Consider the following 16,867-nt stretch of genomic DNA (forward strand, 5'->3'; position numbering starts at 1 on the left):
CCTTCATGTTGCACACCCAGCTCTCCCAGTCCTCCATGATGCACACCCAGTCCTCCCAGTCCTCCATGTTGCACACCCAGCCCTCCCAGTCCTCCATGTTGCACAACCAGCTCTCCCAGTCCTTCATGTTGCACACCCAGCTCTCCCAGTCCTCCATGTTGCACAACCAGCTCTCCCAGTCCTTCATGTTGCACACCCAGCTCTCCCAGTCCTCCATGTTGCACACTCAGCTCTCCCAGTCCTCCATGTTGCACACCCAGCCCTCCCAGTCCTCCATGTTGCACACCCAGCCCTCCCAGTCCTCCATGTTGCACACCCAGCTCTCCCAGTCCTCCATGTTGCACACCCAGCTCTCCCAGTCCTCCATGTTGCACACCCAGCTCTCCCAGTCCTCCATGTTGCACACCCAGCTCTCCCAGTCCTCCATGTTGCACACTCAGCTCTCCCAGTCCTCCATGTTGCACACCCAGCCCTCCCAGTCCTCCATGTTGCACAGCCAGCTCTCCCAGTCCTCCATGTTGCACACCCAGTCCTCCCAGTCCTCCATGTTGCACAAGCATCTCTCCCAGTCCCCCATGTTGCACACCCAGCTCTCCCAGTCCTCCATGTTGCACAAGCAGCTCTCCCAGTCCCCCATGTTGCACACCCAGCTCTCCCAGTCCTCCATGTTGCACAAGCAGCTCTCCCAGTCCCCCATGTTGCACACCCAGCTCTCCCAGTCCTTCATGTTGCACAAGCAGCTCTCCCAGTCCCCCATGTTGCACACCCAGCTCTCCCAGTCCTTCATGTTGCACACCCAGCTCTCCCAGTCCTCCATGTTGCACACCCGGCTCTCCCAGTCCTCCATGTTGCACACCCAGCTCTCCCAGTCCTCCATGTTGCACAAGCAGCTCTCCCAGTCCCCCATGTTGCACACTCAGCTCTCCCAGTCCTCTATGTTGCACAAGCAGCTCTCCCAGTCCCCCATGTTGCACACCCAGCTCTCCCAGTCCTCCATGTTGCACACCCGGCTCTCCCAGTCCTCCATGTTGCACACCCAGCTCTCCCACTCCTCCATGTTGCACACTCAGCTCTTCCAGTCCTCCATGTTGCACACTCAGCTCTTCCAGTCCTCCATGTTGCACACTCAGCTCTCCCAGTCCTCCATGTTGCACACCCAGCTTTCCCAGTCTTCCATGTTGCACACTAAGCTCTCCCAGTCCTCTATGTTGCACACCCAGCTCTAGCAGTCCTCCATGTTGCACACCCAGCTCTCCCAGTCCTTCATGTTGCATACTCAGCTCTTCCAGTCCTCCATGTTGCACACTCAGCTCTCCCAGTCCTCCATGTTGCACACCCAGCCCTCCCAGTCCTCCATGTTGCACACCCAGCTCTCCCAGTCCTTCATGTTGCACACCCAGCTCTCCCAGTCCTCCATGATGCACACCCAGTCCTCCCAGTCCTCCATGTTGCACACCCAGCCCTCCCAGTCCTCCATGTTGCACAACCAGCTCTCCCAGTCCTTCATGTTGCACACCCAGCTCTCCCAGTCCTCCATGTTGCACAACCAGCTCTCCCAGTCCTTCATGTTGCACACCCAGCTCTCCCAGTCCTCCATGTTGCACACTCAGCTCTCCCAGTCCTCCATGTTGCACACCCAGCCCTCCCAGTCCTCCATGTTGCACACCCAGCCCTCCCAGTCCTCCATGTTGCACACCCAGCTCTCCCAGTCCTCCATGTTGCACACCCAGCTCTCCCAGTCCTCCATGTTGCACACCCAGCTCTCCCAGTCCTCCATGTTGCACACCCAGCTCTCCCAGTCCTCCATGTTGCACACTCAGCTCTCCCAGTCCTCCATGTTGCACACCCAGCCCTCCCAGTCCTCCATGTTGCACAGCCAGCTCTCCCAGTCCTCCATGTTGCACACCCAGTCCTCCCAGTCCTCCATGTTGCACAAGCATCTCTCCCAGTCCCCCATGTTGCACACCCAGCTCTCCCAGTCCTCCATGTTGCACAAGCAGCTCTCCCAGTCCCCCATGTTGCACACCCAGCTCTCCCAGTCCTCCATGTTGCACAAGCAGCTCTCCCAGTCCCCCATGTTGCACACCCAGCTCTCCCAGTCCTTCATGTTGCACAAGCAGCTCTCCCAGTCCCCCATGTTGCACACCCAGCTCTCCCAGTCCTTCATGTTGCACACCCAGCTCTCCCAGTCCTCCATGTTGCACACCCGGCTCTCCCAGTCCTCCATGTTGCACACCCAGCTCTCCCAGTCCTCCATGTTGCACAAGCAGCTCTCCCAGTCCCCCATGTTGCACACTCAGCTCTCCCAGTCCTCTATGTTGCACAAGCAGCTCTCCCAGTCCCCCATGTTGCACACCCAGCTCTCCCAGTCCTCCATGTTGCACACCCGGCTCTCCCAGTCCTCCATGTTGCACACCCAGCTCTCCCACTCCTCCATGTTGCACACTCAGCTCTTCCAGTCCTCCATGTTGCACACTCAGCTCTTCCAGTCCTCCATGTTGCACACTCAGCTCTCCCAGTCCTCCATGTTGCACACCCAGCTTTCCCAGTCTTCCATGTTGCACACTAAGCTTTCCCAGTCCTCTATGTTGCACACCCAGCTCTAGCAGTCCTCCATGTTGCACACCCAGCTCTCCCAGTCCTCCATGTTGCATACTCAGCTCTTCCAGTCCTCCATGTTGCACACTAAGCTCTCCCAGTCCTCCATGTTGCACACTCAGCTCTCCCAGTCCTTCATGTTGCACACCCAGCTCTCCCAGTCCTCCATGTTGCACACCCAGCCCTCCCAGTCCTCCATGTTGCACAACCAGCTCTCCCAGTCCTTCATGTTGCACACCCAGCTCTCCCAGTCCTCCATGTTGCACACCCAGCCCTCCCAGTCCTCCATGTTGCACACCCAGCTCTCAAAGTCCTTCATGTTGCACACCCAGCTCTCCCAGTCCTCCATGTTGCACACTCAGCTCTCCCAGTCCTCCATGTTGCACACCCAGCCCTCCCAGTCCTCCATGTTGCACACCCAGCTCTCCCAGTCCTTCATGTTGCACACCCAGCTCTCCCAGTCTTCCATGTTGCACACCCAGTCCTCCCAGTCCTCCATGTTGCACACCCAGCCCTCCCAGTCCTCCATGTTGCACAACCAGCTCTCCCAGTCCTTCATGTTGCACACCCAGCTCTCCCAGTCCTCCATGTTGCACACCCAGCTCTCCCAGTCCTTCATGTTGCACACCCAGCTCTCCCAGTCCTCCATGTTGCACACCCAGTCCTCCATGTTGCACACTCAGCTCTCCCAGTCCTCCATGTTGCACACTCAGCTCTCCCAGTCCTTCATGTTGCACACCCAGCTCTCCCAGTCCTTCATGTTGCACACCCAGCTCTCCCAGTCCTTCATGTTGCACACCCAGCTCTCCCAGTCCTCCATGTTGCACACCCAGTCCTCCATGTTGCACACTCAGCTCTCCCAGTCCTCCATGTTGCACACTCAGCTCTCCCAGTCCTCCATGTTGCACACTCAGCTCTCCCAGTCCTCCATGTTGCACACCCAGCCCTCCCAGTCCTTCATGTTGCACACCCAGCCCTCCCAGTCCTCCATGTTGCACAGCCAGCCCTCCCAGTCCTCCATGTTGCACAACCAGCTCTCCCAGTCCTCCATGTTGCACAAGCAGCTCTCCCAGTCCCCCATGTTGCACACCCAGCTCTCCCAGTCCTCCATGTTGCACAACCAGCTCTCCCAGTCCTCCATGTTGCACACCCAGCTCTCCCAGTCCTCCATGTTGCACACCCAGCTCTCCCAGTCCTCCATGTTGCACACCCAGCTCTCCCAGTCCTCCATGTTGCACACCCAGCTCTCCCAGTCTTCCATGTTGCACAACCAGCTCTCCCAGTCCTCCATGTTGCACACCCAGCTCTCCCAGTCCTCCATGTTGCACACTCAGCTCTCCCAGTCCTCCATGTTGCACAACCAGCTCTCCCAGTCCTCCATGTTGCACACTCAGCTCTCCCAGTCCTTCATGTTGCACACCCAGCTCTCCCAGTCCTCCATGTTGTACAACCAGCTCTCCCAGTCCTCCATGTTGCACACTCAGCTCTCCCAGTCCTTCATGTTGCACACCCAGCTCTCCCAGTCCTCCATGTTGCACAACCAGCTCTCCCAGTCCTCCATGTTGCACACTCAGCTCTCCCAGTCCTTCATGTTGCACACCCAGCTCTCCCAGTCCTCCATGTTGCACACTCAGCTCTCCCAGTCCTTCATGTTGCACACCCAGCTCTCCCAGTCCTCCATGTTGCACACCCAGCCCTCCCAGTCCTTCATGTTGCACACCCAGCCCTCCCAGTCCTCCATGTTGCACAACCAGCTCTCCCAGTCCTTCATGTTGCACACTGCAGTGTTCACGCTGAGTGAGGGTGGTGGCCCATGATGCTGGTGGTGCTTGGAATACTTTATATGTTTTATTAGCCTTTGACAAACAATGACGCATTGATTTTCATTTCAAATAATATTAAGGTGACCAGCTCGGCCATCCACACCAAGCTGACAATAATGACCTCACCGGACCCACAGAACGCATAAGGTGTGTTTATTAATGTCTTTCGTTTAATTATTCCCTTAAATATTTGTCTTGTAATTATTATAATGTGTGAAGCTTGCAGTGACTTATTCCATTAATTCTATTTTCCCACGAGCCGGCAGTAAGTCACTGATAACAATGCTGGGTATTAACTCTGACCTGTAGATGTAGGTGAAGGCGTGGGCCATGGAGCTGCCCAGGTTGCCGAGGAAGACCAGGAGAAGCGGGCAGCTGGTGATGGAGTAGAAGATACAGAACAACTTGCCATACTCCGTTACCGGGAAGATGTTGCCATAACCTGGGGGTTAACATTGTTACTGGGGTAGATATACTGAGCTCAAGGTTGAAATGTTAAGGTAGTTCAACATGAGAGTGACTAAAGAAGGTTGAGGAGACACTAGTTCATGGGTACCGTCATTAATTTGTATCGCCAGACACATGCATTAAGTATTAATAATTATGATCATGATTTTATTAATATACTTTTTTTTGACGTATTACTTTATACATTGTAGTAAATTAGTAGTGAATTCTTTTTGCGCGTGGAATAATTTTTGTGTGTTGAATTATCATGCAGTAATTTTATCACTACATCCGAGTAAATGTAAGTACAGAAATACTGTATCCCTTATATGCGAGTTCAAACTGACGTAAAATTTGTAAACTAATGCATCAAAGTAGCATAACTCCACATGAGGCTAACTCCATATGAGGCTAACTCCGCATGAGGCTAACTCCACATGAGGCTAGCTCCGTATGAGGCTAACTCCGCATGAGGCTAACTCCGCATGAGGCTAACTCCACATGAGGCTAACTCCGTATGAGGCTAACTCCGCATGAGGCTAACTCCGCATGAGGCTAACTCCACATGAGGCTAACTCCACATGAGGCTAACTCCGCATGAGGCTAACTCCGCATGAGGCTAACTCCACATGAGGCTAACTCCGTATGAGGCTAACTCCGTATGAGGCTAACTCCGCATGAGGCTAACTCCACATGAGGCTAACTCCACATGAGGCTAACTCCGCATGAGGCTAACTCCGCATGAGGCTAACTCCACATGAGGCTAACTCCACATGAGGCTAACTCCAAATGAGGCTAACTCCGCATGAGGCTAACTCCACATGAGGTTATCTGGTTTACTCAGCATGGGGGAGTGCGGCAGAGCGTGAGGACGCACCTATTGTGGTCATGATGGTTATGGTGAAGAGCAGAGCGTTGGGCACCGTCCACCTTTGCATCCAATTATACACAGTCCCATCGTAGCCATAGTTTTGCACAGAGGAGATGAGGAACGCCTCAAGTTTGGTGAGATCTCGGTACACCTGGCAAGAAAGATGGGTTGAGAAACATCGCTAGTGTTTCCTACCTTGAGTGAGTTTATGTTATCTGTAATTGTTTCAACTCGTTTATTAGCGACCGTAGAGAGAGTATTTTCTCTTGTTAAATTAAGAATCAAAAGTAGTCTAAACAAGCCTGTGAATGGAATAATTCTAAGAAAAATGAATGGGTGTGCTAGATCGCGTTATGAATGGCAGCCATCTATTAATGTTTCAAGCAACGTCTAGATTTCCGCCAAGTTTTGTAATTAAAACATTTTAATAATGAAACCTAGTTTTTTCTCCTATTTTTATCATGATAGACATAATTGGTTCAAATGTCTGTAATCATGTTCTGAAAAGCTGATTCTATAACCTTTCTCAAAATGATTTCTTTGTTTAGAGAATCTTATTGTGATACCTAAATTATACATTCTCCCGTTATTATCTGTCAAAACTATGAGGTAAAGTGACAGCAAAGGTTAATAGACATAAAGCCGCTGTGATACAAGCCAGTTCGCCTAAGGACTAATAGAATGGTTAACGTTGTAGGGAGAATAAAAAGGAATATCACTGTTGCCAAGTTATTTCAATTAAAATAAGATCGGTACTGTAACGGTACATTTTGAAGTACTTCACGGTGCAATTTCATCAGAAGTTACGGTACAATGTCTTTTCGTGAGATTGCATCCCCGGGCGTTTTTTTTTTATTGATATAAAAAGCCAAAGTACAAAGCACATAACAAGGAGAGAACAGGAAAAATAACACAAAACCGGTATAAGACATAACACATGACACATCATGTAAAAGGCAAAAAGAACATCAACAAAACATGAACATAAAGACAAATACGTCTACAACAAAGGCTGCGCCATACACACACCATAAGTAACATAAAAAATGCATAAATAATAAATTTAGTACAGAGCAAAGGAAGAGGCCCACGCAGGAGCCACCCCGAAGGAAAACAGGGAACAAGTTCAAAACAACAAAACAATCGTGCAAATAGCAAACATGAAACAGACAAAAAATACATACAAAGGGGCACAGGAAAGCACACAAGACACAAGCAAAGAAACTGCATAAAATACACAACAAATAAATGACATAAGGACAATAACAAAAACGTACAAGAAAAAATACACAAAAATTTATAACAAATGTACAGAAAGCGAACCACCCTTAAAACAGAAAAGGGGAAGAAATAAAAACACAAGCACGGGCCGTCCGACCCCGCACGCAAAGGAGCAGAACCGGACACAAATGAGGGCACCAACAACCAAGTAACATGAAACCCAAAAACTACATACGAGAACATAAATAACATAAAATATGGACAAAGAATAAATCAATTACCAGGACAAGGAAATAAATACACGCACACAAATGACATACACAACCACCAAACACCCACAACCTAACACAAACACCCACACCAAAGGCAAAGCACAAAACAAATCACAAACACAACAAAACAGGCCACGCAGGGGACAGGACAACCCGTTCTCGCACTTGCTTATAGCAAATATTGGCTTATTTAATAAGTGCATATGTGACATACTAATTGATTGTGAATATTTTAGTTTACCTTGAAAAGCTTCATAGAAAACACTGACCTTACCTAACCTTCTTAGTATGTTAAGAAGAGCATCTTATTGCTTCATATTTACAATTATTACTTAACCTATCAACGGTATAGGTTAAGTAATAATTGTAATTAAGAAGCAATAAGATGCTTATCTTAACATACTAAGAAGGTTAGGTGAGGTCGGTGTTTTCTATGAAGCTTTTCAAGGTAAACTAAAATATTCACAATTAATTAGTATGTCACATATGCACTTATTAAATAAGCCAATATTGGCTGTAAGCAAGTGCGATAACGGGTTGGACAGGAACAACACCCACACCACCCACACGCACAGACAAGGACACCCACCTGTGCACGCAAGCACTGGGGAAACCACGCACAACACAGACATAAACCAACCACACCAATCATACTTCTCCGGGTACTCCCGAGCCGGAAACCGTAAACAATAAGCATCCCAAACAAGTTGGTCACCTTCAGGAATCGGACATCCAGGAATCGCAGTAGGCCGAGGCATCGAATCCGGCACGCCCAATACGAAACACTGCACCCACGGAACTCAGATGGTAGATGGGCACCAGGGAACAGGACGCAACAGGGTATCACACTTAGAATACAGAGATGCCTTAGATCTGTCTATCACCTCGCCGGACGGGAGGATGAAAGGGATGGGTTTCCCCCCTAGGAAGCTGGTCACATGGCCGCACACTTGGAAGCACACCAGGCTGCACGGCGGGCCGCACACCGGCCCCCTCACTAGGGCGCGCACTCCGTTCGACGCCGGGCACCGCACCGAGCCCCGCGGAGGGCGGCTCCGCAGGGGTCCCAGTGCTCCCACCAATCAGAACAGGAACAGAAGCCCCCCGTCGCACATCCTTCAACAACACCACTACGAGGTCGCGATCACCATGGGCTACCGCCCACCGAGGGGAGCCACCAGCAGGAGGCACAGCGTCCAACACAGAAGGCACCACAGCTTCGTCCACAGCATCATCATCCATCGCATCACGCTCCTCTGCCCACATCCGGCGAGGGGACGCATTCCGAGCTGAACGACGACACTTAAAATGAGGCCGCTGATCGCCGGAACCGTCACCCCCAGCAAACGGTGCTGGGGGTGACGGGTAGCCCATGGCGGTAGCCATGGGCTACCGCCCACCGAGGGGAGCCACCAGCAGGAGGCACAGCGTCCAACACAGAAGGCACCACAGCTTCGTCCACAGCATCATCATCCATCGCATCACGCTCCTCTGCCCACATCCGGCGAGGGGACGCATTCCGAGCTGAACGACGACACTTAAAATGAGGCCGATGATCGCCGGAACCGTCACCCCCAGCAAACGGTGCCCCAGAAGAACCATCGGCAGGCGGTCCCAAAGCCGGGCCAGCACGATCACACAGAACAGCAGCCTCAACGACGCGGGGCAAAAAGCCACTACCATTCAAGGAGACCGGAATCGGCGAAGGAAGAGACACAGCAGGCGGAAGGGTAGACTCCAGCACACATGAGGTATCCAGCGAGGGCGACGAAATCGGCAGAGGAGAAGAGGTCCCGGGAAGCACACGTTCGTCAGCAGGGGATGCAGGCGCCACCCCAACAGCACCATCCAAGGCCACCACGGAAGCAACCGGATGCGGATGCACCTCCGTATCCATCGAACTGCGAAGGTCCGAAGCAGGCGCCTCTAGGTCCCCCGAGCTCACCGGTGGGGCAGACAGATCCGGCCCAGACGGAGCGACAGCTGGAACCGCTGCGGGAACCACACCAGGCACCTGCACAGAGCGAGGACCCGCCGGGGAATCCCCACGCACAGATAAGCGGGGAAAGTCATCCTCCAGGGAAACTGAAGGGGCCTCAGCACGAGGAGCGTCGTAACCGGCCGCTACGTGGCCCTCAGCACCACACCGGAAACATGTGCAGGTTTGACCTTGATAAAAGGTCCGCAGAGAGAGAGCCCACGAAACGAAACCCTGGATGGTATAGGGCTCGTGAGTTGCATGACAAGCGTGCGTGAACCCAGCCGGAACCCCTTCAGCCGGCCGCACTCAAAATGTTGAACCGGTGCTTCACCACCATCCCAAACCACGTAAACAAGGACATGAGGGCCACCTCGGGGAAGGTCACCGGCATGCCGTGCACACTCACAAAAGACAAGGGTCCCCAGGGATCCGAGATCTCTACAGACACAGCCGAAGCCGGAAGAGGAAGCGAGCGGCCATCCCAGCGAGCCACAAACTCCTGGTAAACATGTGACGTTGCAAACGACACCGCAACACGGGTAGGCGATAACTTCTCGAGGCCCAGGAGCTCGGGGACGTCAACACGGAGTACGTCCAGGAGAGCAATCTCTACAATGGGCCAGTCCACAGCAGCAGAAAAATACAGCCGTACAGTGTCAATCCGCCGAATACGGCTGACACCAGCCGGTTCCATACCGTCAGGCGGAGCCCCGACTAGCGGGCGCTACACATCTCCCACAGCAAACCACCACTCAGCAACGGCAGACGACAACTGACAGCATAAGCCCGACGTCTGCACCTTCTGGTGGCGCAGCCAGGAATCCCTGTTTAGAGATCCTTATTGTGATACCCAAATTATACATTCTCCCGTAATTATCTGTCAAAACTATGAGGTAGTGACAGCAAAGACAGACGGTTAATAGACAAAACCGCTGTGATACAAGCCAGTTCGCCTAATGACTAATAGAATGGTTAACGTTGTAGGGAGAATAAAAAGGAATATCACTATTGCCAAGTTATTTTAATTAAAATAAGATCGGTACTGTAACGGTACATTTTGAAGTACTTCACGGTACAATTTCATCAGAAGTTACGGTACAATGTCTTTTCGTGAGATGGCAGTCCCGGGCGTTGGTGGAGGTCTCTCCAGCCCACCACCCAGATTAGGGCATAATAATAATAATAATAATTTATTTGCAAAAAGGTTCAATGGGTTGGTGAGATTACATAAGATTTGTATTTGTACATTCTTGAAAAAATCACTACTAACACGCATTGTGTTTCGGGCAAGTCCTTAATCTTACATATTAGGCAAGATGAGAGGGTATATTGTAGCAAGTTTTTTATATCAACAAATAACTACAATATAAGTTACAGAGGTAATTACATTGGTAAAGATATGTCTTAAGTACTAATATTGGGGAAGTGGGTAGTACAAGATACAGTGTGAGTTTGAAGCACAAGTTAGGAAACTATGTTGCACTCTCACTAGTCCTATCTGATGGACATTGAGTCTAATAACTAATGTGTTGGAGTGTCTCTGGAGGAGAAACAACCGCTTGTAAGCAGGAACTAGGGTCATGACCTCACACACTACATTATTGAACATCCAGTCATTAGATCCTTCAGACCTGCCGGTATGAGGAACCCGGGGCTTTGCAATCACTTGATTAACTCTCGTGTTGCATGCAAAATTTGCCCGTGCAGACCCTCGCAAAATCACATGGCTCTGCATGACTAATCATCTTATATGGGGATTTTTTTTTTTTTTTTTTTTTTTTTTTTTTTTTTTTTTTTTTTTTTTTTTGCATCACGTACTAGCTCTTCACACAGTGTGTACCTCTTTCATATAGTCTAGTTTTGCTGCATAAATGCAGTTGTACTTAAATGTGCTAATATAAAAACAGGAAATTTAACACCGGTCATCTCAACCGAGGCTCAGGCTATCTCTGTCTGAAGGTGCGGGGCTCAGGCTCTGCTTCAGGAGGCTGCAGTCGTTATGGCATGATAGGAGCGACTCAACGGCGCTCTGATTCATCATCACCAACATGAGCGTGAAGATAAACCTGATCTTGTTGACATCGCTGTATCATGTGTCACCATAAGTTGTAATGATCGTTAACATAACATTGCTAATGAATCCGTTGTGAGGCAAGGAACAATCAGACGAATGTGGTCATACACTATTGTAACATTTAAATAACTCGTTGGCGGTAGGTTAGTACAATCGGGTTCTTTCTCAACTCACAATCGAGAATTCATGGGGGTCCGAATCCCGGGTGGGACAGAAATGGTTGAACGCATTTCCTATCACCTAATGCGTTTGTTCACCCACAACTAAGTAGGTACCCAGGAATTATCTTGTTGTGGGGTTACGTCCTGGGGGTTAGTAATTCGACCTCGGGGAAAGGGGGGGGGCCTCGATATAAGTATAATGTATACACACACTGGCTGCCTGTCCCCCAACATAATGAATTATTATTATGAATTAAACGCAGAGTTCCACATCCACTCTCGGCCCACCTGGACCCCACTCTCGGCCCACCTGGACCCCACACTCTCGGCCCACCTGGACCCCCACTCTCGGCCCACCTGGACCCCACTCTCGGCCCACCTGGACCCCCCCACTCTCGGCCCACCTGGACCCCCACTCTCGGCCCACCTGGACCCCAACTCTCGGCCCACCTGGACCCCAACTCTCGGCCCACCTGGACCCCCAATCTCGGCCCACCTGGACCCCCAATCTCGGCCCGCCTGGACCCCCACTCTTGGCCCACCGGGACACCACTCTCAGCCCACCAAAAATCAGTCGGTGCAGAAGTGATTGTGTGTAAGACTTACCGTGAGATTGTAGGACATAAAGTCGGTCCAGTTGCGGCCCTGGTAGTACCAGAAGAGGTTGGCCATGTACTTGGTGGCGTCGTTCACCTGCAACGCCCGGGTCGTCTTTACCTCGTACATCAACATCTCGTTTGGGTGCTCAATTGCTACGAAGGCGTGGGCTCCTAGGGGCGAGATGGGGAGGTGAGGACGTGCTGGGAAACGTGAAGATACATGGGACGATGGCAGACATGAGGGTAAAGATTGGGAGACCTAATTAGAAAGATAGGAAAATAGGGAGACCATAATGGTTAAACAATGAAGCTTTCGACAAAACAGCATTGAATGGGAGTGTGAACATGTGATCAGGGATTCCTAATCTCCAACGTCGGTGAGATAATAAGATATTCGTGATGGTTAAGGAAAACACAATGTTAAAAATATTCGATGTAACAGCAAGAAAGAAAGATGCCGACAATTGCATGTTGAACGGAGACTGATAAGAGCCGCGAGATTTTTGATTGAAAGAGTTTAGTATGGTCTGAGCTGGAGAACAACAGTGTATATACTGCACAGACAAGTTAAAAATAAGGAAATATCAAGGAGAACCTGCCAGATGTTCTATCCTTTGTTCTAGTAACATTATCTTTGAATTGCCAGAGTGATACAATGCTAGGATGCATATGATTACTGCTACAGATCTTCGTCCTAATACTCATCTTCAGTCTTTCAAGTCATACTAACATATTTATATACATGTCAAAACGGATCAAGACAACTGTTACTTAAAATTAGATATAGATAGGATGTATATTTATTGTGATAAATTTATTTGTGAGTTTCGGTGGGGGGGGGGAGGATAGCCTACTCTTGATAATTTTACAATATTGCTATGGGTATTGCACTCATTCCATGTGGAGATATGTGTGTATATATGTATGTATGTATATGTGTGTGTATGTATGTGTATAAAGTATATCTTGAGGTTATCTTGAGATGATTTCGGGGCTTTAGTGTCCCGGCGGTCCGGTCCTCGACCAGGCCTCCACCCCCAGGAAGCAGCCCGTGACAGCTGACTAACTCCCAGGTACCTATTTACTGCTAGGTAACAGGGGCATTCAGGGTGAAAGAAACTTTGCCCATTTGTTTCTGCCTCGTGCGGGAATCGAACCCGCGCCACAGAATTACGAGTCCTGCGCGCTATCCACCAGGCTACGAGGCCCCTATATGTGGAAGCTGATCAGAGTTACGTTTCACCTTTGTAAATGCACATTAATGACACTATATAAAAGACTCATCAAACACTTTACGTAGCATACATAAATTTGTGTATCTGTGTATTTACGTATGTAGCTTAGCCTAGCATTTTAAAAGTACTACAATCACCTTTTGTGGTTGATTGTTCAATAAATCCCTGATCTGTATGTTTGACAAATCTCTCACCCTGTCCATGGAGGACAGAAGAAAATGTATATATGGTGGTTAGCATTGTAAATGTGTGGCCATGTCTGTGGTAGAAAAATAATAATACAAAAAAGTGGAGATTTCGCATTCACCGAGGCAGGGCCAAGCTCTGGGGCTCCGGATGTAGACGTGTAACCTGGTTGGTCAGTGTTCGTATCGGCTCACCGACCTGAGGCCACATAACTTACAAGGAGGAGCTGCTAAAGGTCTTCATTAGCCCAAGAAGCGTCACTGTTGCCCGACAGCTGAGGGAATATAGATGCACACTGTAAGGCATCCTTTATTTTACACTGTAAGGCATCCTTTATTTGGAGTGAATTGGTGCCGTGTGATGAAGCTAGACCTTAAAGGAAGAGTCTGAGGGCTTATAATCTTCAAGAACGCCCGAGGTAGCATCTTCAAGGGAAGATTTTTGCAATTCCAAGATTTAGTAGCACGCCTGGGGACGCCAGGGGTCGATTTATGTTTGATGAATATAGGTACATTTCAAGTTATATCAATGGTTATGGGACAACTTTTTCCCATATGCAGGCTGTAAGAAACTAAAGAAGAGAAAGGTGAGTAATTGATATACTGATCTGCAGCCTGAGAGACCCCTTAAGTAACCTCCGAGGGACAACAATAGAGTCATGGTCAACCAATAGTAAAGGAAGGAGTTAAGGCAGAGATTCCTGCCTTAGCTCATTAAACATTAACATCATTAAACAAATACCTGCAGATATATTTGTTTAATGATGGTTGTTCCAAGTGGGGGCCTCAAATTACTGAGGAGTGAACACAGTGCCTCACACTGAGTCGCCAAATAGGATCCCAGCAGTACTCACCTCACCTAATTGTGCTTGCGGGGGTTGAGATTTGGCTCTTTGGTCCCGCCTCTCAACTGTCAATCAACTGGTGTGCAGATTCCTGAGCCTACTGGGATCTATCATATCTACATATGAAACTGTGTATGGAGTCAGCCTCCACCACATCACTTCCTAGCGCATTCCATTTATTAACTACTCTGACACTGAAAAAATTCTTTCTAACATCTCTGTGGCTCATCTGGGTACTAAGTTTCCACCTGTGTCTCCTTGTTCGTGTCCCACCCGTGCTGAAGAGTTTGTCTTTGTCCACCCTGGCAATTCCTCTGAGAATTTTGTAGGTGGTTCTCATGTCTCCCCTTACTCTTCTGTTTTCCAGGGATGTGAGGTTCAGCTCCTTTAGCCTTTCCTCGTAGCTCATTCCTCTCAGTACGGGACGAGCCTGGTGGCGTAATTACTGACAATTAAAAAAAAAAAAGGACTCTCCAAGTCAAGCAATGTTGCTTGCCTCGTTGCTTGATAAAGTTAATGGACAAGGCAGATGGTGGCAGCGTAGTTAATCCTGTGTAGCATTTCCTTAGAAGGGTACCTTTGGTTTGTTACAGATGAGTAGTAGTGTTACATTATTAGTTCATATTTAATACAGGTGTTACAATCTTATAGCCTCCTACTATCATCCTTTGTTTTAATCCTCCTCATAATTTTTGCATCATCAGCAAACAATGAGAGGAACGATTCTGGTCCCTCTGGGAGATCATTTACATATATCAGAAACAGTATAGGTCCAAGGACTGACCCCTGAGGGACTCCACTGGAGACGTCTCGCCAGTCTCAGGCCTTACCCCTCACAGTGACTCGCTGTCTTCTATTGCTTAGATACTCCTTTATCCAATGGAGTACCTTCCCTTTCACTCCTGCCTGCATCTCCAGCTTTTTCACTAGCCTCTTGTGTGGTACTGTGTCAAAGGCTTTCTGGCAATCTAAAAATATGCAGTCTGCCCACCCCCCTTTCTCTTGCCTGATTTTTTGTTGCCTGGTCATAGAATTTAATTAATCTTGTGAGGCAGGACTTGCCATCCCTGAACCCATGTTGATGCTGTGTTACAAAGTTCTTTCGCTCCAGATGCTCCACAAGTTTTTTCGCACAATCTTCTCCATCAGCTTGCATGGTATGCAAGTTAGGGACACTGGCCTGTAGTTCAGTGCTTCCTGTCTATCCCCCTTCTTGTATATCGGGACTACATTAGCAGTCTTCCAAATTTTTGGCAATTCCCCTGTTACCAGTGATTTGTTATACACTATGGAGAGTGGCAGGCACAGTGCTTCTGCTCCTTCCTTTAGTATCCATGGGGAGATTCCATCCGGGCCAATAGCCTTTGTCACATCCAACTCTAGCAAGAGCTTCCTTACATCCCTACTGGTAATCTCAAACTCTTCTAGTGGTTCCTGGTTAACTATTCCCTCTCTTATCTCTGGAACTTCCCCTTGCTCTAATGTGAAGACCTCCTGAAATTTCTTATTCAGTTCCTCGCACACTTCCTTGTCGTTTGTGGTGAATCCGTCTGCCCCCATCCTCAATTTTATTACCTGTTCCTTTACTGTTGTTTTCTCCTGATGTGACTGTGCAGCAATTTAAGTTGTGCCATTACCTTGCTTGCGATGAAATTTTCGTATTGCCCTCCTGCCTCTCTTCTCAACCTGACATGTTCATTCTTGGCACTCTGGTATCTTTCTCTGCTCTCGAGTGTCCTATTATTCCTATAGTTTCTCCACGCCCTTTTACTTTCCTGCTTAGCTAGCCTACATCTCTGGTTAAACCATGGGTTTCTCATCTGCATTTCGCTGTTTTCCTTTTTGACCGGGACAAACTTGTCTGCTGCCTCCTTACACTTCTGCATGATGTAGTCCATCATGTCTTGGGCCGTCTTTCCTCTGAGCTGTCTCCCATGTTATATCTGTTGGGAATTTCCTTATCTGCTCATAGTTACCCTTTCGGAATGTCAGCCTTTTGTTTTCAGTTCCCTTCCTCGAGTTTCTTAACCCTTCTTCAACCAGATACTCAAACGTCAGTACACTGTGGTCGCTCATTCCTACTGGGGCCTCGAAACCGATATCCCTTATGTCGGAGTTGTTCTGAGTGAAGACTAGGTCAAGTCTCGCTGGTTCATCGTTTCCTCTCATCCTTGTGGGTTCCCTAACATGCTGGCTTAAGAAGTTTCTTGTCACCACCTCCAATAGTTTAGCTCTCCATGTATCCTCACCTCCATGCGGTTCCTTGTTCTCCCAGTCTATCCTTCCATGATTGAAGTCGCCCATGATGAGCAGATGGGTTCTATTTCTACAAGCAGCAGAGGCTGCCCTCTCAATTATAGTGTTAACTGCCATGTTATTGTTGTCATACTCTTGACTGGGTCTTCTGTCATTTGGTGGAGGGTTATATATCACTGCTACTACTATTCTTGGTCTTCCCATTGTCATGGTGCCTGTTATGTAGTCTCTGAATCCCTTGCAGCCCGGGATATTCATCTCCTTGAAACTCTATTCCTTTCTCATTAGTAGGGCCACTC

General features: G+C 49.0%; 1 protein-coding gene across 1 annotated transcript in view; it reads right to left on the minus strand.

The window, feature by feature from the left end:
- LOC123759718 (TWiK family of potassium channels protein 7) overlaps positions 1-16,867 on the minus strand; it is a 53,204-nt gene that overhangs the window by 19,086 nt on the left and 17,251 nt on the right. The window contains exons 2-4 of the mRNA XM_045744973.2: positions 12,055-12,218; positions 5,746-5,890; positions 4,725-4,863 (exon numbers count right to left, since the gene is read on the minus strand). Coding sequence (XP_045600929.1) covers positions 4,725-4,863; positions 5,746-5,890; positions 12,055-12,218 — 448 coding nt within the window. The remainder of the gene's footprint in view (positions 1-4,724; positions 4,864-5,745; positions 5,891-12,054; positions 12,219-16,867) is intronic.

Source organism: Procambarus clarkii, chromosome 8, assembly GCF_040958095.1.
Source record: "Procambarus clarkii isolate CNS0578487 chromosome 8, FALCON_Pclarkii_2.0, whole genome shotgun sequence".
Classification (NCBI taxonomy): Eukaryota; Metazoa; Arthropoda; class Malacostraca; order Decapoda; family Cambaridae; genus Procambarus; species Procambarus clarkii.